Source organism: Thermobia domestica, chromosome 16 (assembly GCF_964235325.1).
Source record: "Thermobia domestica chromosome 16, izTheDome1.hap1.1, whole genome shotgun sequence".
NCBI lineage: Eukaryota > Metazoa > Arthropoda > Insecta > Zygentoma > Lepismatidae > Thermobia > Thermobia domestica.
The window spans coordinates 9,903,226-9,929,789 of NC_137469.1; the positions used below are offsets into that span (position 1 = coordinate 9,903,226).

At 35.8% G+C, this 26,564-nt stretch overlaps 2 protein-coding genes across 2 annotated transcripts in view; both read right to left on the bottom strand.

Annotated features, from left to right (window-relative positions):
* Window positions 1-26,564, bottom strand: part of LOC145672407 (uncharacterized) — a 90,725-nt gene that overhangs the window by 48,178 nt on the left and 15,983 nt on the right. Inside the window, exons 9-14 of the mRNA XM_081741559.1 lie at window positions 25,926-25,994; window positions 25,041-25,209; window positions 16,854-17,033; window positions 13,851-14,009; window positions 6,109-6,377; window positions 4,195-4,408 (exon numbers count right to left, since the gene is read on the bottom strand). Coding sequence (XP_081597685.1) covers window positions 4,195-4,408; window positions 6,109-6,377; window positions 13,851-14,009; window positions 16,854-17,033; window positions 25,041-25,209; window positions 25,926-25,994 — 1,060 coding nt within the window. The remainder of the gene's footprint in view (window positions 1-4,194; window positions 4,409-6,108; window positions 6,378-13,850; window positions 14,010-16,853; window positions 17,034-25,040; window positions 25,210-25,925; window positions 25,995-26,564) is intronic.
* Window positions 17,052-20,415, bottom strand: LOC145672909 (uncharacterized). Its single transcript, XM_081742110.1, has one exon. The coding sequence runs from the start codon at window positions 20,228-20,230 to the stop codon at window positions 18,416-18,418; it is 1,815 nt and encodes a 604-aa protein (XP_081598236.1). The 5' UTR covers window positions 20,231-20,415; the 3' UTR covers window positions 17,052-18,415.

Genomic DNA, 26,564 nt, shown 5'->3' on the forward strand with positions numbered 1-26,564 from the left:
TATTACTCTATCATGTCTATTCGTGAAGTGGCTGAAGGGATTTAACATGCAATACCTTCCAAACGGTACAAGCTACGGTTAAATATACTACACCAGTGATTTTTCGAGAAAATTGTACATGAATTTAATGTATCAATTGCACCTATTCAGATTTGAAAACCAAAAGTTGAATCCAATATGGTGGATCCAAAATGGCAGTCGGTTTGTGTAACATGTATCCGAGCGTTATAGTACGGTAGTGTATGATTGAATTCCGGATATGAAGGCCCATAAATATGCAAATTACCGGTATGTGCCACTAAAATTAGTACAATTCATATTGGGACGTCGAGAACTTTGCATTTGAATCAATTTTAAATGAGTCCCGAGGGGACACTTCGCGAGTGTACCTTGTAAGAAGACAGAACTCACTTGGTCCCGAGGACTTAGTGGAGATTGTGGGGGCTAATTTATTCGTTCAGAAGAATAGTACAAAATTTCTCCATAGATGATACTACCATAGTTTTTGTATACACTCCGAAAGAAACTTCTGAAGGTAAAGAAAACTGTAACAAAATATACAGAACTAAATTTAGAACTTAAAGCCGCAGAAATCTTTGAGTTTTACGTCCCACGGTTATGCCGGTTAGGCTAAAGGAGACGGTGATAATGAGAGATGAGTGAAATGGTGGAATGAAGAAAGTGGGAGGAAACGGGATAACCCCGAGAAAACCCACGCACACGGTGTTTGTCCACCACAAAGTTCACTTGGCGGGAGCAGGGTTTGAACCCGGGACCCCAAGCACCAGAGGTGAACGCTCTACCACTGAGCCACCGCGGCCCCCTGCAATTTATAAAGGTAATGTAACAAGTTAACATTTTGACGCAGCAAGTAACACGATGATATCTACTCAAGTCATAATAAATTAGATTTAAAAGAAAAGCCAAAACAGAAAAAAAAATCGTTAATGCACATATTAGGTTTTGACTATATTCATGTTCACATAGCAGCTTTTGTCTTTTCCTCCCATTATTGATCTTTATCCGGAAATTACATATATATATTTTTTTCCAGATTACTTTAGTGCTTCAATATGAAATAAATAGCACAGTTATTTTTACAATGAAGCTTTTAATGGGTAAACAGAGAACTAACTGTAAAGAATAACTGAAATAACAGGGAAAAAAAACGTTATGGTTATTTGTAAGACAAAGTTACATGGTAATCCTATCCTAACTATATATAAAACTACATAAACTGACATAAAATAACGGGTACTTCCAGTTAACGTGAAAAGTTGAAATTTGGCATGATTGTAGCTTTTCGGGACTAATCCACAGAAAAATTGCCAAAAGTGAATATTTTTAAATTTTAGGCGGTCTAAAAGTGGGATGCAGAAATTCCCCATGTTATTTAAATGGGATTTATTTATTTTTTTTTTTACCTATAATCTCATGTATAAGGTACTTGGAATTTGAATAAAACCTTGAAATTCGGTATCCCTTGTACGTCTTCGTTAGTGTTATCTAAGTAAATCACTAAAAATAAAAATTTTCAGCTGTAGGTTGGTCTTATAGGTAACTGAAAAATCTTCCCCATGTTATTTATATGGGACACCTCTTACACCCCAAAATTATTGGACATTTCTTCTAGAGCTGCAATGATTAAATTTGACATGATTGCAGTCTTCTGAGAGTAACCCACGAAAAATTGCCAAAAGTGAATATTTTTAGTTTTTAAGGGGTCTAAAGGGGGAAGAAGAAATTCCCATGTTACTTAAATGAGTAGCCCTATTTTCTTAGGATTCAAAATCTTCTCTTTTAGATAGTTGAAATACGAAAAGAAACTTGAAATTTGATAGAATTCTGGATTTAAGAAGTGCGAGGCCGTATGCCAAGTAAATACGGGGGTCATAGGGCGAAGCCCCCAGGTGTCCAAATTCAGAAAATATTATGAGCAAATTTAATCTTGATGCAAAGGCTGATACATAAGAGATGCGAGGGCGAGTAAACGCAGGTTTCTCGGTGCGGAGCCCTCAGTTAGCCAAAGGCGGTGCGGAGCCCTCAGTTAGCCAAAGGCTAGATTTAGTAATGGAATATGTTCATGATAGAGCTTTTCAGGCACTGTAGTCGCACAATGGTACTATGTTGTCTCTGGGACAGAATTTTCCAGTCGTCGGAATGACGAAGCTTGCATTGAGGCCCGTGCCGTGGAAAACAGTGCCCGGGGCGAGAGTATACGACGGCGCCCCCATACATATGTTCCAAACAATTTTTAATATCTTTTTTTCCTTTTTTCTCCCGAATTTTTCGCCCCTCTTACTTCGGCGCCCGGGGCCGTCGCCCCGCTCGCCTCCCCTCCCACGGCATGGCCCTGCTTGCACTGGATGCCTCCAGAAGGGAAAACGCCTAAATATGCCGCTTTTCAGCAAATATGAACAGTGTTTCGTAATTGTTTTCCAAAATATAAGTGATCAGATCAAATTCTATACTCTTTCGTTAAAATGACTGTATATGGACCTCATTTTGGTACGAACGCTTACTATTGGGAACTTTTGGGTGTCCTGGAATTAGGTATTACTTTAACACTACTATATCACTCTTACTTGTGCACTACGTGATTTGAAAACACTACTGGCGTTCAAAAATGTAATTTGGGAATTTTATACCACGTTATCCCTGACTTTGTAAGTTAAAATTGTGCACATCTTGAGTATCACCCTCCGGGTCTTACAGGTCAGTTTTTAGCAACCAGTGTGTCGCGACACCTGCTGTGTCGCACAGCTCTATAGGATGTCGCAAAGAGCTCCCTCTTGGCTAAGCGGTTAGCGTATGCGCCTTAGGCGTGGGAGACCCGGGTTCGATTCCCTGCGGGAGCTCATGTGGTTCGGATTTCACGTTAATCAGTAGGTCCACGTCTCATATAGCCTCGCTGCTGAACGGGACGTTAAACTCAACTCAACTCAAGGATGTCACAAATTTTAGGATTTAAAAAATGATGAAAAAGTTAATAATAATTAGTTAAAAATCCATCTTGAGAGAGACTCTATCAGTGAATGCCTACAGCGCCAGTAACAATGCTTCTACATACTAATACTACTTTATAGGAAATCAGTTTAACGTCCCACGCCTGTGCCCTTTAGGCTAAGGGAGACGAATTATTAAAGGAAATAAATTATGATAGAAGAATTGGTAGAGTTTGACGCCCCACGGTTATGCTGGTTAGGCTAAAGGAGACGGTGATGATGAGTAATTAATGAATGAAATGGTGGAATGAAGAAAGTGGGAGGAAACGGGAAAACCCCGAGAAAATCCATACACACGGTGTTTGTCCACCGCAAAGAAGAATCGGTAGAATAAGAAAGTGGGAGGAAAGGGGGGTACCCCGAGAGAATCCATGAACACGATATTGTCCACCACAAACTTACTTGCAGAGGGTTCGAACCAGGGACCCCACGCACCAGAGGTAAGTTTTCTACCACTGAGACACGGTGCCCTATACTACTTTACAGACACTAATAGTCTTACATTATAATAATATTATTAATTAAAAAAAAACAATTATGTAACTGTACCGAAGACATCCAGTAAAATGAGTCGTTTGTCCAAAAAGGTTGGGAACCACTGCCGTATGACACAGGGCATAGAGTTAGAGTTAGTTTTGTATATTAGCTATTCAAAAATTAGCTTTCTAAAGATGGGAAAGGGGGTAATTTCTATTATATTCAAATAACGATTTGGCAAAACCGGTTTCTATAAAAACCGAAACTCGAAAACACTGACTTTTCAATTTTCTCTGAAACCGGTTTTGACAGAAAAGCGATCTAGTTTTAACATCTAAATCGGTTTTTGATAGAAAACCAAGACTATTTTCCAAAAAAAAAAAAAAAAAAAAAGGTTTTAAAAATTGGTTTTGTGTCCAATATTAATTCAAAATTCTTGTTTTATGGTTATTAAGTCTTATTCTTCCTTTACAAAGAGATCCTCCGTGGCTAAGAGGTTAGCGTACGCGCCTTTGGCGTGGGAGACCCGAGTGCGATTCCTGGTGGGATTCCACGTTAATCAGTAGGTCCGCGTCTCATATAGCCTCGCTGCTGAACAGGACGTTAAACTCAACTCAACTCAACTCTTGTTTTACAAAGAACCGGAAAATTCTGCAAGTAGGTTTCTTTATTGTTGTTTGTTTCTTAACAACATATGTATTTTTGTACTTACTGTGTCGTGGAGCGAAGATTACTGGTAACGCATTTCCTACAACTGGCAAAGCGCGAGGTCCTGGAAGCTGTTCCAAAAAGTAGATTACTCTCAATCTTCGTTTGCCCTCAGTGACGAAGAAGATAAGAAGCAAGACAGCAACAGCGAACAGCGCAGAGAACAGAAACTCCATCCTGACAGTGTTGAAACAACGATATCTCCTCAAATTAACTGTTTATATGTTCTTCTGAAAATAAGCTGATTATCATAATATTTACCATGTTATCTTTTATTACATTGTCATATGACACAACGTTTAGAAATTTCAACTTTGTCTTCAAAGCACATGCTTTAGGGTCAAAAGGGGATAAAGGATTTGGCTAACGGTTGGGTTTTTCTGTACTTCGTTCACTTAGTTCTTGGGAAATTAATTAAGCCATATGATACGAATTGAGGAAATAGCAAATCCTGTGTGTTTCACACGCATAAACACATAGATAGTGAGAGTGAGAAAGAAAGTGAGGTAGAAAGAGAAAGTGAGAAAGGTAAACAAGGAGAGGAAGACAGAGAAAAATCAGAGGGGAAAATAGAGATAGAGAGGTAGAAGAAATGAACTCTTTCAGTTTAACATCCCACGAATATTTCCATTAGTCTAAGGAAGACGATTATTAAGCCAAGTGAATAATTATGGAAAAATTGGTGGAATGAGATTGTTGGAGGAAACAGCAATACCCTGAGAAAACCCACGGACACGATGTTGTCCACCACAAACTTACTTGGCCGGGGTTCGAACCTGGAACCCCATGCACCAGAGGTAAGTGCTCTACGCAGACGAATATTCCGACCCAAGAGGAACGGGAAAGGGGAATGGCGGAAACTTCACAACGAGGAACTGCATAATTTTATATCATTTAGCAGGCATTGTTAGGGGTATCAAGTCTAGGAAGTCAGGTAGGCAGGTCTTCTATGTAGCTAGTAGAGACCTGCACGGGTCGAATTTTTCGGCCCAAGCCCAATCCAACCCGAATGTACTTAGGCGCGGCCCAGCCCGGACCCGGCCCGGGCCCGATAAATTTTAAAAGTTTTGACCCGATCCCGGCCCGATAAATTTTTAAAAACTTTAGCTCGAGCCCCAATCTTTCTTAAAATTTAGTATTAAACTTGACCTAACCCTCAGAAATATTTTCTAAACTCTGGTTCACACCCTGACGCTTGCCTCCCGAATGTTCCATTGCCTCCTAGAACTTTGCCTGTCATCGAGAGAACAAAAACTCCATTTCCTGTAACAAGAATCTAACATAATTGATTTTTAGCATAAAGTGAAAATGGCAATATTCTTTAGCGACAGGCAAAACTCCCCCCCCCCTCCTTCTTGTTATATTTTGGGTTCAGTGAAGGTCAAGGTCAGAGCTCAATTGACCGCGCAATGCCTGCAATCCTCTATAGTGAAAGTGGAGCCGCTAAGCAACACAAACTGTAAATAGCTATTGCATTCTTTATAACATTTTTCACGGGCATACTTCTTCAACGTTTGGCTTTATTCCAATTACCGTTTAACGAAAGTCAATACTTATTAAAGAATTGCGATTTATTGGCCCCAGCCCGGCCCGACCTGAAGAGAAATCAGTGTCGACCCGCCCAAGCCCGGCCTGGCCCAAAGAAATAACAGAAGCCCGGCCCGTGCAGGTCTCTAGTAGCTAGAATGGAAGAAAGTAGGGACACGTTCAAACTTTTAATTGGAAATCCAATTTAAAAACAATCATTAAGAAGACCTAGGCGAATAGATCGGAGAGGATATTAGATAGATCTCGCAAAAATATTAATGCGAAGTGGAAACTGGATCCAGATGACTAAGGCCAGAAGCGAATGGTGAGTCTTTGTGAACGCGGCAATGAAATTCTGGGTTTCATAGATCATAGAGTTAGCTATAGATACACCAAATTGACTTGACACGTAGTCTTTCGTTCCAAGCGCTGCTATCGGCTGAAGGAACTGAACTTCCTTTCGCGTAGGCGGCTGCAAGGCTCTCTCGCTTAGCAGTAACTGAATTTTTATTGGCTCAACGCGTGGGTGTGTCGAGGGTGGAGCTTTCGTTCGCACTTTTGCCACGGCTAAAGACATTTTGGTAGCACTATAGTTATTCAGCATCGCAAGACAGTCATCACAATCTTCATCCCTCTTGATAAACCGAAAGTGATTAGAAACTACCATTTCCAGTTTTAACATGAGTCGTCATAGCGAGAAGCAGCTTTCTATATAAATTCAGTCCCACAAGAACAGTTTCTATTTCCGACTTTATTTATCCTACTATTGCTACTGGAGACGGTAGAAACCTACTATCACCTATGATTACAATATTGATTCCCATAGAACGAAAATGATACTAGGGGGAAACATATAGTTTTAGTATATTAATTTACAATCCCAAGCAGAGCCGGGCCTAGGTAATTTGTCGCCCCGGGGAATGGCATTTATCCCTTCTCCGGAAAGAATAAATCTTAAAAGCCACGATTTTAAATATGCTACCACATCGTGAAGAACGAAGTAGAGGGAAAGTGCACTCGCACTAAGAAAGGCCTCAGAAACACTACAAATACACTGTCGTTGTCTGTTTTTTTCTTTAAATAATAATCTATTATCTTAGTGAAAGATAAAGCAAACACATACACACACACACACACACACACATACACACACACACACACACACACACACACACACACACACACATATATATATATATATATATATATATATATATATATATATATATATATATATATATATATATATATATATATATATATCGAGCTTCAATTCAATATATCAGTTTACAATTCCACTGCAACTAGCTCTTTTATCTTTATTTCTTGATTTTCCTTCTACATCTGTTAAAAATAAAAATAAAAACCTTGTTGGAAGTTGTTTGTGACAAAGACAAGACTAGTTTTCATATCAAAACTGCGATAACTACCTAAATGGAACAGGTGTTCGCTACTGTTGGAGAATTGACTTCTTATATTTGACAACAATCAAGCAATTCATACTGAGATTTGTTTGACTATTTGCTTTAGCATTATCCATGTGACGTTAAAACTAAAGCGACCTAAACGTGATTTATTTCTAAATGTAGTATTCAAATAGGAAGTCAGCTTAGTAAATTTAACTACCATCATCATGAAGTGTGTTTCCAACAAGAAATATTTATTTTAAATAATTTAGTTATGGTAGATTTGGTCGCCCCGTGCAAATGTACATGTTGCGAATATGGTATCGCCGACCCTGCAGGGAGCTTACATGCGTGTATGTGTAATTTTTAAACATTTCATTTATTAGTGCCTTCATAATATTTTTCTGGTAATATTACTGATAAAAGTTTAAGTTAACTTGTTTCTTTTCGTTTCCCTTCTTCACTGCGACTATTGCCCTTGTGCAGTTAGGTAGAGGACAACATGTCATATGAATTTATGTCAAGTTCACGAATCAAGTGAACGATATGTTAAAACTCGTGACTTAAGTTCCGTTCATATGACAGGATTTGACTTTGAACTCTCACGAGGCGATGCAGAGGCAATGACCAATAGAAAATATTAAAAACAAAAATAAAAATAATAAAAAAAAAAACTAGACAACCTAAAAGTATCGTTCATTTTTCTTTCATTATCTTTCTCATTAGAAGGGACTTGCGTAACACTTGAGGACTCGAGTTATGCACAAACAAAACAATGAATTCAAATTCATCTGGAAAATCCATGAGAAACTCCCTTAATAATTTGTACATTTGTGGCCAAAAAAATCGAAATATTGAATAAATCAACAGAGGCATAGCCACTTTCAGTATTTTGGAAAACAAGTTCACAAATGCTCAAGTGTCTTCAGGAATTTTGTTTGCTTAGATTTACAGGGTGTGCCATGAGTTGATTGACACTAGCAATTATTCAGTTCTCAATTGACTAAAGTGACGCAAGGAGTCGTGGAACTTGGGCTAGATCTACTTGTCACCCAATAGAACGCAAAATTGTGTCCGGTCATCAAACTCCATCCATTAAATTTTGCCAATGTCATTTCTCGCGCTATGCGGAGAACACCTTATGATGGTACAGTAGTGGATTGCTGCTAAGTTTCCTGTGGATTGCTCCTAAGTTTCCTGTGGATTACTCCTAAGTTTCCTGTGGATTACTCCTAAGTTCCTTGTGGATTGCTCCTAAGTTTCCTGTGGATTGCTCCTAAGTGTCCTGTGGATTGCTCCTAAGTTTCCTGTGGATTGCTTCTAAGTTTCCTGTGGATTGCTCCTAAGTTTCCTGTGGATTGCTCCTAAGTTTTCTGTGGATTGCTCGTAAGTTTCCTGTGGATTCTCGTAAGTTTCCTGTGGATTGCTCCTAAGTTTCCTGTGGATTGCTCCTAAGTTTCCTGTGGATTGCTTCTAAGTTTCCTGTGGATCAGTAATAATGATTTTCTTATTTTTAAAGCTTCTTTCGTCATTCCTATCTTTGATTTTATTTCTCGTTCACACTTCAGATCTTCACTAATGGTGTTTTTTTTCTTCCTGAAAGCTTTCGCCATTCCTATTCTTGATTTTATTTTCTTTCACATTTTAAATCTTTAGTAAGAATACTTTTCTTTCTCCCAAAGATATCTTTTTCTATTCCCATCCTTACTTTTATTTTTCACTCTTATTTCAGATCTTTACTAATAATATTTTTCTTCTTTCCAAAGGCTTCTTTCGCCATTCCTATCTTTGATTTTATTTCTCCTTCACATTTCAGATTTTCACTAATAATAATTTTCTTTTTCCTAAAGAGTTCTGCCGTTATTCCTATCCTTTCTTTTATTTCCCCTTCACATTTGAGATCTTCACTAATAAGTTTTTCTTCCTAAAAGCTTGTTTTGTTCTTGCTTAATTTTTCCAATTCACATTGTCAAGTCTTTAGTAATAACACTATCTTCTTCCAAGATGCATCTTTCGCTATCAAATCATTGCTTTTATTTCCTATCCACATTTTATAGCTTCTGTAATACTGTTTTTCTTCGTCCTAAAAAAATCTTCTTTAGGTATTCCTGTTCTTGTTTCTATTTGCCCCGCCAAGTGGACTTTGTGGTGGACAAACACCGTGTGCGTGGGTTTTCTCGGGGTTCTCCCGTTTCCTCCCACTTTCTTCATTCCACCATTTCATTCATTTCTCATAATCACCGTCTCCTTTAGCCTAACCGGCATAACCGTGGGACGTAAAACTCAAAAATTTCATTTCATTTTTTGTTTCTATTTGCCGTTCACTTATTATTTCTTCCTAAGGTGTTCTATCGTCATTTCTATTCTTGCCTTTATTTCCTGTTCATTTATCACATCTTCACTAATCACATCATTTATCACATCATTTATCATTTCTTTTCTTCTTCCTAAAGAGTTCTGTTGTTATTTCTAACCTTGCCTTTACGTTTCACTACACGCCTGACCAAGCGGGCATCAATGGATAAGAAACCCGCAGATTCTCCACCAATGATGAAAAGTAAGGTGACTCTACCGGAGAGAAAAGTACTAGTGACTTTATTTTGGAGATGACCAGATGACTGTCCTCCCAAAAGACAAATTTCTGTAAATAGGGTATTTTGAAACTTTTGCTGCAATGGGAGAAGTATGCTGACATATTTGTCAGCTTTGTTGAAAACTAGCTTCGAGCATTTCCTTTGTGTATTCAGTATTGTTGGTGTGTTGCACCAGGGAGTATTTACCAGGTTATGACGTATGCTGATGATGTAAATATAACAGAAGATGATACTAGAAGAATAGAAAGAAATACAGAGATCTTACTAAATGCTTGCAGGGATATGGGTTTAAACGCAAATGCAAAGGAAACTAAGTAGATATGGGTTGGTCGGGATCGTAATACTGTAAATGATTATGGGTGTATTAAAATATCAAATAATATATTCGACAAAGTGGATACTTTCAAATATCTAGGATCAATATTAACATGCGAAAACCATATTCAAGAAGAAATTAAATGTCGACTAAAAGTAGAAAATTCGTGTTATTATTCAATTCAAAATCTTTTGTCGTTGCGAATTCTGTCGAGGGATTTGAAGCTTAAAATATTATATAAAACGATAATCATGCCTGTTGTGCTTTATGATTACGAAACATGGTCTTTTACTCTGAGGGAAGAACACAGACTGAAAGTATTTGAGACCAAGATTCTAAGACGAATATTCGGACCCAAGAGGAACGAGAATGGAGAATGACGGAAACTTCATAACAAGGAACTACATTCATGTCCAAAATTATTGTCGCATGTCTATAAATATGTTGTTGTGGGAATATAATTTGATAACGAATTCGCCCGATATTTCTTATAATGTCAGTGTGTGTATAATCGGCAGACATGTATGTGGCAAATTTCATGTCAGAAGTGCAGTAAATAAGAACAAGAAAACGAAAATAAAACTTTCTTGTCCATTTAGCAACATTTTGTTTTACGCATTCTAATTTTAGTATTTATAGTTCTTTTCCTATGAAATTTACCACAAATATACATTTTCCGATTATAGACATACTATCAGTATTAAAAGTACCCTGTAAAATCATTATCAAATTATATTCTTACAAGAAGACAGTTATAGATATGCGACAATTATTTTGGACATGAGTGTACATAATTTACACGGTTCATCAAACATTGTTAAGCTCATCAAGTCTAGGAGGCTCAGGTAGGCAGGTCATGTAGCCAGAATGAAACAAATAGGAACGCTTTAAAAATTTTAACTGGAAATCCAACCGAAAAACGACCATTAGGAAGACCTAGCGCAAATGGGAGAACAATGTTAAGATGGATCTCGCAGAAATAGGAATACAAAGTAGAAACTGGATTCAGTTGGCTAAGGACAGAAGTCAGTGGAGAGCTTTTGTGAGCGTAGCGTTGGACCTACGGGTTCCATAGGCCATAGAGGTAGTTAGTTAGTTAGTTAGTTAGTTGATGTGTTACCAATTATACTTTCTTCTACATAAATTATTGTGCGTTATTTTTGAGCCACTTTTGTAATAAATGATAAATCAATGCTTAGATAAAATGGACAATTTTCTTTATTGGAACACGTATAGTCAAATTATATTTACATATGAGTTGATACTTAGTATCTACAAATACCAATAAAAGAAAATTTCACATCAAAGAATAATACATACCTTACAATCAGTCAAGAATTTCATTAATATAGAGATTATAATAAAAGTGTTTTTTAAAACATTTTCATGAAGACTTGGCTGAGTACAATATATTATCACTTATTCGTCGTGCATTTGCGTTTTTTTTATCATTAGTTACGCACACATGTTTTTTAAACACTTATTAAATGACATTAAAATATGCTTACATACATAATAAATATTTTTTTTTAAACGACAAACACATTTGCTTTCTGTGAATGTGGTTCTTGGTTCTACTATTGGTTTTGATAACCTCGGTAACAAATCCGGTAATTTTCAGATCCTATTTTAAATAGAGCTTCATAATCTTTCAATAATGAAACGGACCCTTAAGTTCCTATTTGCAGTAATGTCTCGTGATTCTCTTTGATGGAGTAAGCTGATATTGCATTATTCTGGTTATTACACACATCATTCTTAAAATATTATTGTATTATTTATGATACTGCATTATTATGAAAAATTATTTTGTTTACTGAGGGAAAGCAGTGCTTCTACAACCTTCATGCACGTTACACCTTTTTGCTTACTTCAACAGTGTTTTGAATACATTCATTTCAAAGACAGTATTTAATTGCTCATATACGATCTTAAGACTGACTGTTTAATTTACAGACTTATTTTTACAAAATTAAAATACAGTAAAACATCGTTAATCCGGACCCCGACAAGCCGGACTTAATCCGGACCACCAGAATGCAAGATTTTAAAAGGTAGCTAGAAGTCAACAATCATATTCGGCACATAGCTTCGTGAAGGCTAATAATATTGCACTGTATTCGTCCTTTGTTGGCAAGTACAGTCTGTATATACAGTGTAATACAGTTGGTAGTTTACTACAGTAGAATAGTAGTATATGTATTTAGGCCTATACCCTTTAAAGGCAACCTAATAAACGTGTTTTGTTGCCAAAAACAGAATTTTAGTGAATTTTCTACTGTTCTTTTACATTATTTCAGGTAAACCAAAGTTTCTTAGTGTTCGGTCAATTTATCCTTTCAATTAGCTCGGATTAACGATATTTTACTGTATTTCAAGAAATAACAATAAAATAAAAGTTTTACAATGTATTGTTTAAGTCTTACCAAGCGCTATAACCTCCAATTGTTAGTATTAACCTCATTCTGTATTCTATCAAGTTGCTAAACCTTTTAAAATACAGTAGACTATCAAGTATCCGGCCTAATGTGACGGAAAGGCAGGCCGGATAACAAAAAAGCCGGATGGGATAACAAAATAATAATAATAATAATAATAATAAAAACGGATAGCTGGAGTTCACTGTAGTACACTTAAAAAAAAAACATTAAGCATAACCCAAGAACAATTTACGAATACAGTATTGTACGTACTGTACAGTTATAATCAGGAACAGCGGAAAGCGTAACTGTATTGAGGTCCGTTACACACTGACGAAACAATGAACAAGAAGCAGAACGCTGCTCTTTACCTGTCACAACTTGTATTTTGCACACGACACGTAGGAGGATCGTAGCAGACGCCTGCTTTCAATGCCTTGGCAATGTTGCCAATGCAACGCTTAACCTTCCTCATTTAATTGCGACTAGAGAAAACTAGACAACATAGAACGGAGGCTGGATACTTAGAGTCTACTGTAGTCACCGGTATTTTTTTTTTTTTATCACAGATAAGAAGTGAATTTATAAATAGTGGTTCTCTAGATTTTGAGATTTTTCTTTTCTATAGTTGAAAACATATAAAATTAGACATTGTAACGTTTCTTAGCAACGATCGCGCTTATACACTGCAGAACTGGAAATGATATGCAGTTAAAGCAACGACATGTTGCTAGTAGCTTACAAAGAACGTTTCTTCAGTTCACTTTGTACCGTCGATTTAATGCGGTGCACAAAGTTTTTCTATGACAATTATCAGAAGACAAGGAAATGCTGTGAAAAATTTCCCTAAAAAGGACCAGAATGATAAGAAAGTAGTGTCTTTCCCGTAGACAGGTCTGCGTAATTCGTTATTCCTAACAGACGGGCAGAAAAGTGATAACAGCAATAGACGAAGGATTCTATAAGCCCCTATTTCACATTAACATTTGTAAAGTGTATACCGTATATTCCTTAAAATAATCGTAATAATAATGTAACGTAGGTATATGTCCTGATGCAATAGTAACTGACAAACGTTGTCGTCGCATTTAATAATAATAGTTTTTTTTTTTTTTTCTAATCCACAGAGAGCCAACATCTGTAGACTATTCATTGTCCTCAGTATCAACAAACCATAAGAAGTCACTCTTTTTGAGGTAAGCGTGTACTTCTTGGATGAAATGAACTATCATCATCCAACCATATTACATAATTAGACAAAAACGTTCAGTACCACAAATAGTATTTAACTTCCAATGTAGCAACAAGAACTCTGGAAACCTCCAAAGTAACTCTTTCTTATTGCTATGCAATCAAATTATTCCAGGACACTATTTCTTTGCTTTATCTTCAATCACATTCACGTGGCTCTATTTTCACATTGATGCCATTGTAAGGACGAAGGACAAGTTCTCCTATAAGAGCTATATCATCTTTCTTGTCCAGGGCTGTTACCTTGTAGTTTCGAAGTAGTGTAGAAATAACAGCTTTCATTTCCAGCATTGCGAACTTCTGACCTAAAATCAAACAAAGAAAATACATTATTACTATTTTTTTTCATCTAATCACTTTGTTGTTTCTATTTTTAACAACTTTATAAATAGATTTAAAGCAATGTTTTTCTGCTAATATTGATTAGTAGGGTGCACAAAACTTATAGTAGTATACCCATAGGCGAAACTAGACAGACGTCAAAGGTAGCCAATCCCAAGTTAAAGGTAGCCAATCCCCCTAGAACATTCTCCCCTCATACGTTGGATCAAAAGCTTGGTTCTTTCAATTCTCAGCAGTAAGGAGCCTTCTCTCGAAGAAAATTTTCTGGCTACGCCAATGAGTAAATCTACAACTTTATTCCTTCTAATTCCTTCAAGCTAGTTGCCGAGTACGCTTACCATGTAAATGCCTACCTCACGGACAGGGTATCGAGCACACACTTGACAAACAAGTCTTTAAAAACTCGAAACTGTTCTGTCATCTATGAAGTTTTCTTCATATGTCAAATAGAAGCTTCAAGAGACCTAATCAGTGCAAAATTAAAATACCGCTAATTTTACAGTAATTATGTGATGTCTTCAAATATATAAAAGATAATCTAAATGTGCAACAAGGGCGCCCTAGACAATATTATTTTGCATGAGGTACTGTTATCACGAGTCACATAGTAAGCACCTTTCCGTTTGCAGCCATTTATAAACGCGAAAATAGATGCCGAATTTCTAAAGGCTGGAATCAAAAGGAGATAAGTGAGTCATGGTAAGGGTATCACGTGTAAAATAATATTTTCTAGCGAGGTCTTGTTCCAGTTTTCGATTATCTTTTATTTATTTGAAGATATCACATAATTACTATAAAATTAGCTGTATTTTAGTTTCACCGTGGTGGGGCCTCTTAAAAGCCTTGCTACTAGCAGGGCATTATGTAAATACCGCTAGTAGGATAGTAATGATTTAAATGTCAGCTTAAGGGGGTTAAGTGTGCTAGAAAAGTTTACCACTTTTGAAATCAAGTTACGGAGAAAAAAAATGCAGTATAAACGTTTGGCAAAGCTGGGAAATCATTACGTTGGGAACAATCAACAGTTAAAAATAGAAAGGGATTTTTTGAAGCAGGGTATGCCCTTTATTTAAAATTACTATACCAACATTTAGCTGGTGTGACTAAGAAAAATGTTAGTCAAAGTGATCAGGCACAACAAGATAACTAACCATTCATCTACACCATTTGCCCACAGTTTTGAAAACCGAACTTTTATATTTTAAAAAAGTAGTATATAGATTTTTTTAAAGAGACGAGGAGTGCTGTGGTTTCTAAATCTAGTAGTGGCGGATCTAGCAAGAGGCCCGGAGGTCCAGGTACCCCAGTTTTTGAATGACAAAAATAATTTAAGATATTATTTATATATTTTTGGAAGTTTGCAGTAAACTCATGATATCCTAGCATAGTGTGGGTTCTGCCTCCGCCCCCCCCCCCAGTTTTTACTTTCTAGATCCGGCTCTGAAACCTACCATTTTAGTCTCTACAATAAATATTAGTTCTGATTTATTTTAGAAAAATTTTGGCTTCTTACGAAATTTAATAAACTTTCCACATCACTGTTTTATCTCCAGAACTGAACATAAAAAACTTGTTACATAATAGACATTGCAATGCAGCTAACACCCTCTTACTGCAATTTTCTAATAATTAGGATACGATATAATGCATGAATGCAATTTATACAAATCACACTAGCTTATAATTATTAAGATATGAGCATAATAAAAGTTGCACAGTGTGAGGAAAATAATTTGTGTACGAATATCAAAATAGGCCAATCAGAGATAATTTTATCAGAAGCTGTATACTACATGTGTGAGTCTATATGCATTTTAACCAAGGACTTTGATTCATAATAAACCTCTTGTTTAAGATTAAAAACAAATCTCATTGTAGATTACCTTGCAAACTTTCGCTCTTTTCTTTGAAAGCGGAACTTTCATCTCTGTAGCACTGATTTTACATTTCTTCCGATTTCAAGAAAAAGAAAATGGGCATAAACTAATAATTATCAAATTTTCAAGTAGAAAACGCTGGAAGTTGTTATGATTTCACCTTGAATTTTGCCAAATAGTTATACAAAGTTTTCATAAAAAGACACATAAGAAGAAAATATATTACATTCAATATAATTGATCTAAGTTTCCGTTATTATTTCCTAAAGTTATCCTCTGTTCATGAGAAAGAAGATTTTTGTAAAGAAGTGAAACCGGTCCGGACAGTCGTGTGTAATCGAGAATTAAACATGTTTCGCTACTGGGGTTATTTAACTTGAAACTGACTACAAACACAGCTGTATACGCATTTTGTGGATATAATATTTTTACTACTGTAAGTTCCAAGGTTCATGTGATTATAACATTCAGCTTTAACCCAAAACGAAAAGTTCTTTTATACCATATACAAATTTTGCACAAAGCAAACTAGTTATTCAAATTTCCGTTCAATTTTTATGTTTAGCTTCAATCTCTCGATCCAGGAAGAAATAACCCTCTCGTGCATATTACACTGCTTTTACATGGAACCTACAATATTTATACATATATTTAATCTTTTTTAAACTTTAGTTTCTAGTTGTTCTTAGAACTTATAATAATAACAATAATTTTGTAAATAAAGACAAGGCTTCAACTAAAAATTTTTTATGTATACGTATATGGACTGACGATGAACTATAGCTAGCAAAAATATTGGTAATACAGAAATACATGGGTTAATGAATAACTTTCTTACGTTTCACGCAAACCTAATTAATATTAATAATATTTAATAGATAAAAAGTACTCTTTGTCTATAAATATGTTTATAAAAATGCAGTTAGTTACCTATGCAGTTCCTGGGTCCAGCGCTGAATGGAATATAGGCAAATGGATGGCGGCCTTGAGATTTTTCAGGAAGAAAATTGTCAGGGTTGAACTCTTCTGGATTTGGGAAGTATTTTGGATTCCGGTGAGTGTGATAGATGTGAGCAAAAATCGTAGTTCCTGCAGGAATAGTGTAGTTCCCTGCAATAAGAAAAAAAATGTAGAATTTAATTAGTGGTTTCGTAATATTTTGTGCCAGTGTCGTATGCAAAGTGGGTTGCGGGGTTTAACCTCCCCATTGAAAAGATATTATGATAAAGCAAACTTTCCTATACTAAAGTATATATACAATACTCCTGAAACGATGAGAACTTGTGAACTTGACCCCCTCATCCGCTTTGATAAAATTCTACGTATGCTACTGTTTTGTATAATTACTTTACACGATTTTTTTAAAAAATTTAACGTTTAATGGTTATACTGTCAAATGATTAACACAAATGAGTGATTATGAAATTAAATTTTTTGACTTTCCCACCGGGAATCAAACCCGGGACCGTATGTGCCAAAGGTACATACGCTAGTCACTACGGAAACAGGAACGGCAATTATCTTATTACTAAAATATTGTAAAAATGAACAGTATATGATATTTTACAAAAATTAAAATAGAAATGATAAAAAGGTTTTAAAACTTACTGTAAAAGGGTAAATAAAAATTTAAACTAAGAATCCAACATTGTACGAACCATTTACTTAAAGTGTCTTGTAAAGCAGCTAGGATTTTATATAATTATAGCATTCAAACTTTTTTCTGCACACTCTATGTGTTATCTGTATTATTTACAGCCATCGTAACGTAGATAGCAATCTCTCCATTTGCTAGATGGGTGGGTTTGGGTTCGATTCTAGTACATTACTTATTATGAACATCCTAGTGCTTTTTGTAAGATTATAATGTTAATACGTACTCACGTCCGTTACTCTACACGATAACTTTTGATCGAAAGTGAATTTTTGGGTTTTGTCTTTTGCAATAAACAGAACGATTATATGGACCAGGTTCATTAACGAAGTAAATCCATCAACATCTTCAAGAGTAACGGTGAGTGTTTATGATTTCGTTCTTAAATGTTCGCCATTTACTTAACTGGTAATGGACTGTCTTCTAACAATGGAAACTTCCAATACTTGTTTTTAGTTTTTATTATACCTTACTAATTGCTGGTTTTTAACTAACACTTAAAATAAACCACAAAGTACATATAATAACTTCACTGTGTTCATTGCACTTAAATAACAAACTTAACTTTAAAATTATGGAAGAAATGTTCGTGCCTCGTGCCTTATGCACCGTCTCTCTTCAACACTTTCCATCTTGAATGACAAATGAAATCTAAATTTCGTAGAAACAGTGTTTCCAGTTCTTAAAAAATATTACTACCTAATATAAGACTTAACATGCCGCCCGCCAAAAAAGGGCTAGTGACCTTTTTTTTAAAAAAAAAGAGAAGAAAAACTTTACATAACAACAAATAAAATATACTAAAACAGGAAATAAATATACTTTAACATGAATGACATTACGATTCATCATTATTTGGTAAAACACAAAGTCCTCTAATTGAGCGTTTATATAAACCATTGGAAGTTTTAACAGTAGCCATTCGAAGCAAACCGTCAGGTCCAGAATGCACTTCAGTGATGACTCCCAATTTCCATGATAGAGGAGGTAGCTTATCTTCTTTGAGAACCACCAATTGACCTGGCTGTATGTTGGCACAGCTTCTCTTCCACTTATTTCTTCCTTGTAATTGTGACAAATATTCCATATACCATCTTCTCCAAAACTGTTGAAATTGTTGTTGGATCCTTTGCCATCTTTGAATTGAACTAATCTTCTCCTGATGTAAGTCACGTTCTGGTAGTGCTGTCAATGGTTGGCCAATAAGAAAATGACCAGGAGTTAATGCTACTGGATCATTAGGATCATTGGATAATGCTACAAGAGGTCTCGAATTTAAGCAAGCTTCTATTTGTGTGACTAATGTTGTTAATTCTTCAAACGTGAGATATGACATTCCCATGACTCTTCTTAAGTGGTATTTAAAGGACTTAACTGCAGCCTCCCAGAGACCACCAAAGTTGGGCGAATATGGCGGAATAAAATGCCATTGGATTCCTTCAGTAGTTGCAAAATTCTTAATCCTTTCTTGATGGTCAGCTGTATGCAACAACTTTGCGACTTCTTGAAGTTCCTTGTTGGCACCAATGAACGTAGTTCCATTGTCGCTATAGATATGCTTGCATTTACCGCGACGAGATATGAATCTTCTCAAAGCAGCTAAAAATGCCTGACTAGTAAGATCACTCACAACTTCGAGATGGATAGCCTTTGTTGCTAAACATACAAACACTGCAATATAGCACTTCACCTTTGTTTTTGACTTTCTGGTACCAGTTTTGATGTAAATAGGACCGGCAAAGTCAATTCCAGAATTTGTGAAAGGTCTTGTTAGTTCTACTCTATGTTTTGGTAGTTGTCCCATTAATTGTTCTGTTCCAGACGCCTTTAATCTTTGACATGTAATACACCTTCTAATAACCTTCTTGATGGCATTTTTACCATTAGGTATCCAATACCTTTGCCTTAGTGAGGCTAGCATTAACTGACATCCAGAATGTAGCAATCGCCTATGTTCATGTTCTATAATTAGTCTTGTCAGGTGATGATCTGGGGGTAGAATAATTTGATGTTTAGCATCAAATTCAAGTTCAGACATCTTTAATCTTCCACCAACTCTTAGTAATTGTTGCTCACATATGAAAGGATTGAGAGACAAGAGTTTGCTCTTATTGCTAACTCTTCCACTTTCTTTAAGATCAGCCATTTCCTTAGCATAAACTGACTTTTGAACTTCTCGTATTAGTTTGATTAAAACTTCTTCAATTTCTTCCAAGGTAAGAGCGTCTACATTTCTTCTTGATGCTTCTACTTTAGCATTCTTGGAAAACCGCATACAATAAGCCAAGACTCTCTGAAGTTTGTTCAAAGTAGAGAATCTTTCGATCATACTATTATCTTGAGTTGTTACTAAGTAACTTGATTTTAATTTCTTCTGTTCAGGAATCTCTCTGAGTGGGGCAGGCTCCGTCTTAGGCCAATCAAGTGAAGAACACTGTAACCATTGAGGACCGTTCCACCACAAACTATTATGTATTAACTTGTCAGGACTTGTTCCTCTTGATATAATATCCGCAGGATTGTCACTTGAAGCGACGTGTCTCCATTCTCCTCCCACTTCTTGTACCTCAGCAACTCGATTGCCAACAAATGTTTTCCATCTATTTGGACTTGCTCTTAACCATGCTAAGACCACCATAGAATCTGTCCACATGTATACCTGGGATATTCGTTGTTTTAATGCCTTAGTTACCTTCTTGACAAGTTTTGATGACAACACTGCTGCACATAACTCTAAGCAAGGCAGGGAAATCTTCTTTATGGGCGCCACTTTGGACTTAGCACATAATAGCTTCGAAGTAACTTGACCATCCTTGTTGACAGATCTTAAATACACACATGTCCCATAAGCCTTTTCTGAAGCGTCTGAGAAAGCGTGAACTTGAATGTCTATCAAGGTACCTGACTGAAGAACCATTCTGTCTACACTGATATCTGATAATGAAGGAATGAATTCAAGCACTGTCTTGCATCTTCGCTGTAGTTCTTTAGGAAGTGTTTCATCCCACTCCAATCCTGCTTGCCACAGATCTTGAAGAATTATCTTACATACGATTGTTATTGGACTAACAATTCCCAACGGATCAAAGATTGAAGCAATAATACCCAACATCTTGCGTTTTGATAAATTATTATTCGACCTTTGATTTAGCGTGAATCCATTCGTCACTTGAAGTTGATCAGTTGCTGGATGCCAAAGTAATCCTAATGTTTTGACTTGACCCTTATCGTCTAAGCGTAATGGAAGTTGTGTTTCTCTCAATTTTTCAGAGATGGATTCCAATAACTCAGTACTGTTGGAACACCACTTTCTTAGCAAAAAACCACCCTTTTGTAGCATCTGTATTAATTCGTCCTTTATCTTTAAAGCTTCCTCCAAAGTTTCAACCCCTGAAATACAATCGTCAATATAGAAGTCATTCTTGAGAATTTGTGCTGCCTTCGGATATTCACAAGCTTCTTCTGCACTTAATTGCTGGAGACAGCGAGTAGCAAGGAAAGGCGCTGAGGCTGTTCCGTATGTGACAGTCTTTAATTCATATACCTTAATGGGTTCTTCTTCTGATCTTCTCCACAAGATCTTCTGGAATTTACAGTCACGCTCATCAATCAAAATCTGTCGATACATCTTCTCTATATCTGCAGTAAAAGCTATAGGGTAGGTGCGAAATCTTAATATAATTGACTGCAAATCGTCTTGCACAGTTGGACCAACTTTGAGAACATCGTTCAGTGAAATGCCACTAGTTGAACATGCGGATGCATCAAATACTACTCTAGTCTTCGTAGTAGTACTAGCTTCCTTAATAACTGGATGATGAGGCAAGTAATATCCCTGAGTAATATTAGAGTTGCCTTCCACTTCCTTCATATGCTCCAAAGTTTCATACTCTTCAAGGAATGCCACATAATCTGTGCGTAACTTGGGGCATCTATTTAACCTTTTTTCTAGTTGTTGTAAACGCTGAATAGCTATCTTATAAGAATCACCTAACTGGGTCACTTCTTGTTTGAATGGCAGTCTCACTATAAAGCGTCCTGTTGAGTGTCTTCTAGTGTTTGCGATAAAATGTTCTTCGCACTCCCTTTCTTCTTTGGATAGAGGAGTTTCTTGGATATCTTCTATTTTCCAAAACTTCTGCAGCTGATGGCTTAAATCATCGTTGTTGTGCAAAAAGAATGTTCGATGTTCTGGCGTGAAGTTGTTGTGCTTTGGCATCTGATATTGTCCTGAAACTATCCATCCTAACTCTGTATTTTGGAGAACTGGAAATGCTCCTGGACGCACCTGTTGTCCTGCTTTGAGTAGACTAAAGAAAATTCCAGCACCTAACAACAAATCAATCTTACCAGACTTGTTGAAATTAGGATCCGCTAACTGTAAATTCGGTGGAAAGTTCCATTCTTTAATGTCAATATCAGCATCAGGTAAATTTCCCGCTATTTTGGGCAACACAAAACACTCAACATCTACACTAAAATCACTTACAGCAGAGAATACTTGTAACTTACTTCCGTATTTAACGTTGCAACTTACATTATTAATACCTTGTACAGGAACATTGATAGGAAATTTCTTTAATTTTAACCTTTGAATGAGAGATTCTGTTGCAAAATGAGATTGGGAACAACTATCAAGCAAAGCCCTAACCATATGTAATTTACCATTGCAATCTTTAACTTGAACAACTGCAGTTGAAAGTAAAACACGCACATTACTTTTAGGCTTCACAGAGCAATAAGTACTAGTATTAACAACTTCCTGTCCTTGAGACACTGACTTTTCCCCTACAGGTTCCGTAACAGAATCATTTTCAACACTTGCAGCATGATTACGTTGTGGTTTCTTAAAATCACTATGCAATAACGTGTGATGCTTGAGATTACATATTTTGCATGCACTTAGCGAACAATCTTGCGCTACATGGTTGACAACTTTCAAACAATTAAAACAAAGTTTGTTTTGTTTTGCAAAACTTAATCTTTTGGATACACTTAATTTCTGAAACTCATTACACTTGTGTAACGCATGACTTTGTTGACAAAACGAACACAAAACATTAGTACTCACATAAGATTGTCTAGCATTTTTTACATCCTTAACAACATTAGTTTTACTGAGATGCGACTTTGATTGCGTAGACTTTACCAATTCTAAGGCCTGGCATTTATTTTCTAAAAAGACATGAAGTTCTTCTAAACTAGCAAACTGTTCCCTATTTGTTTGATTTTCAAAGTCTTTACGTGTTTGTTCATCTAGCTTTTCCAAAACTAGGTGCGATAACAATATATCCTCCAAAGGAGTATCTAACTGTAACGCCTTAAGTGCATTTACGTTACTTATAGTTTGATTTAATAATGTCCTTAAGTCCGCCACTGAATCTTTACTGACAGTCGGTAAAGAAAACAATGCCTTTACATGAGCAGTTGCTATTAGCTTTGGATTATTATACCTTTTGCATATCATTTCCCAAGCAAGTTTGAAATTTTCACCTGTTACTGGTATATTCTCAACTAATTTGCTTGCTTCACCTGATAATGAGGACAACAAATAATGAAATCTTTGAATATCATCTAAACTTTGATTGTTTACAACCAAACTACTGAAAGTATCATGAAAATGTCTGAAATCTATAACTTGACCTTTAAATGTTGGTAGCTTTATGACTGGTAATTTTAGACACCCTGTATTCGCGGTTGAATCACCTGATGAACTTCTATTGCTACTACTAGCCTTCTCAGCTGTTTCAACAATTGACGTCATTTTTGCAAGAGTATCGTAGTAAGTAGCTTCAAACAACTCCCTATCCTGTGTATATTCATCGTTTCCGTCCTTTAATTCAAGCTGTTTTTGCACTTCATCATATTCTTTGAATATATTGGGTAAACGTGCACACCTAACTTTAATTTGCATTACATCACCGTCTGCTCCAAATTGTTCAACAAATGTTTTCATTCTTGTAAGGGAAGCTTTAGCTAGGCCTCTTGCCTTTATAAGAGAATTAGTATTTGAATCCATTGCTTGTGATATATCTACCTGAAGTCCTTATAACAACAGACCTTTACACAAGTAAAAGAAACAAAAAAATATACTTAGCTACGTGACTGCTACATTGCGCCTTTGTTTTTCTTCAGATTGCAATGCACAGCTGAATGCGTAGGCGCGTACGTGATAAGTCCACTAGGTCAATTTTGCTTCTGATTCGTAACACTCACTGTCTTTACACACACATAGACAATATGAATGTTTGAATGATTCACTTATTCTTTTTCTTGGCACAACACTTCCTCCATTCGGCACTGGAGGACCAAAAAAAACTGTTTATGATTTCGTTCTTAAATGTTCGCCATTTACTTAACTGGTAATGGACTGTCTTCTAACAATGGAAACTTCCAATACTTGTTTTTAGTTTTTATTATACCTTACTAATTGCTGGTTTTTAACTAACACTTAAAATAAACCACAAAGTACATATAATAACTTCACTGTGTTCATTGCACTTAAATAACAAACTTAACTTTAAAATTATGGAAGAAATGTTCGTGCCTCGTGCCTTATGCACCGTCTCTCTTCAACACTTTCCATCTTGAATGACAAATGAAATCTAAATTTCGTAGAAACAGTGTTTCCAGTTCTTAAAAAATATTACTACCTAATATAAGACTTAACAGTGAGTATCTTTATCTCGTTTAAAATCCATAATATTCCCTAGCTTCTATGCAACCCGCACAGGAACAAAGACATGTCGGTTGCCTATAATAGAAGGAAAAACAACTTTTCTTTATGTAATTATCTCGGCCAAGTTTGTTAAAGGAGTCAATCCGTTAACATTTTCACATATAACCGTGAATATTCTTATCCTGTTTAAAATCCATAACATTCTCTAGCTTTTATGCAACCTGCACAGGAACAAAGACATGTTGGTTGCCTATGATAGAAGGATAAACAGCTTTTGTTTCTGTAATTATCTCGGCCAAGTTTGTTAAAGGAGTTAATCCGTTAACCTCTTCACGGATAACCGTGATTATTCTTATCCTGTTTAAAATCCATAACATTCCCTAGCTTCTATGCAACCTGCACAGGAACAAAGACATGTTGGTTGCCTATAATAGAAGGATAAACAGCTTTTCTGTTTGTAATTATCTCGTTAGCAGTTTATGTCACCAATAATTTATGAAATACGAAAGAAAGTTCTCGAGAATTTTTTGAAGCATTGTTAACTAAACTTAGCTAATTGAGGACAGACTGATAGTCAACAAAAGTAGAGCGGTATAGTGTTCCTAAACTTTCTCCAGCCTGTAACTTATTCCTAACGATTATCAAAAAAGCACTGTTTTCCTCTTTTTCACATTGTATTGACCTCACACAAGTTTGAGATACAAGGAGGAAAACGAACCAATAGTATAGGTAATCATCTATTTTATTTTTTATTTTTTTAAATCTACATTTTAGTACTTCTTACCAAGTTTCAGATCTTCCGTAGCTCTTCTGCCGATGAATGGGACGCTCGGATACAGTCGAAGAGTTTCCTTGATGCATCTCTCTAAGTAACACATATTTTGCAAGTCTTGCATCGTCGCTGGTCGATCGGAGTCTCCAAAAATAGAGTATAGCTCTTCATACACTTTCTCCTGTAAATTAGGAAAATATACATATAAGCACGATAAATATTTTTCTGTCGTGCAAGTTCTTACAGTTAAAATTCAAGTAATTTCTGTAATGTGTACCCACCTAGAATCTAAACCAGGACAGAGGGGCACGGTGGATCAACAATAGAACATTTACCTGTAATGCATGGGGTCCCTGGTTCGATCCCCGGTGTAATAAGTTTGTGGTGGACAACATGGTGTCCGTGGGTTTTCTCGGGTACTCCAATTTCCTCCAACGTTTCAAATCTGGCAGTCAGATTTAAACCAGAATCTATGGGCCATAAGGTAAGGAAGGCTTGCTTGCCTTCGTCACACAATGACTTACCACTGAACCATTCTGCCCATCGCAATAACAACTAAAAACTGAGTTGGAAAAAAGCTACCTTAATGTGATATTGTGTAAACATCAGCCAATCGACTTAATCGGCCCAATTTAACAAATATGGGAACCCAGATTATGTTTGTATAATAATAATAATAATAATAATAATAATAATAATAATAATAATAATAATAATAATAATAATAATAATAGTAATAATAATAATAATAATAATAATAATAATAATAATAATAATAATAATAATAATAATAATAATAATAATAATAATAATAATAATAATAGGTAAACTTTAGCTTTGATTGCTGAAATTATAACATACTTAATTTTTCTCTTCCTTACGAATGAAGATTCTTACCTGAACATCTGGATGAGATCCTAATGTAAACATAAGCCAACTCATGCTAGTTGCCGTTGTGTCATGACCCTGAAAGAACGAAATAAAAAAAAAAGAATAAATAAAAAGTTGATCCTGAACAACGTAAAGTTCATATCAACTATTATTAACGCTATTGCTAGTTCTAATTGAAAGTGAATTAAGGGGAACAGGTACACGGAAATGGTGTATATGAAATGGTATAGAAAGAAAATACTGGAAATAGTAGTGGATGAAAGTATAAATTGATCTTAATAATGAAAATGAAAAAAAAAAAAAAAACAGCAGACAGAGACATTGAGAAGAAACCATCTTAAGAGGCCTTATCACTGCGAAATTAAAATACAGCTAATTTTACAGTAATTATGTGATATCTTCAAATAGATAAAAGATAAACGAAAAGTGGAACAAGACCTCCCTAGACAATGTTATTTTGCATGATGTACCGTTATCACGATTCACCTAGTAACTTTCCTTTGCAAGTTATTTAGAAACGCGAAAATAAATGCCGTTTTTCTAAATGGCTGGAAATCGAACACAGACAAGTGAGTTGTGATAACGGTATCTCAGTAAAATAATATTGTCTAGGGAGGTCTTGTTCCACTTTTCGATTATATTTTA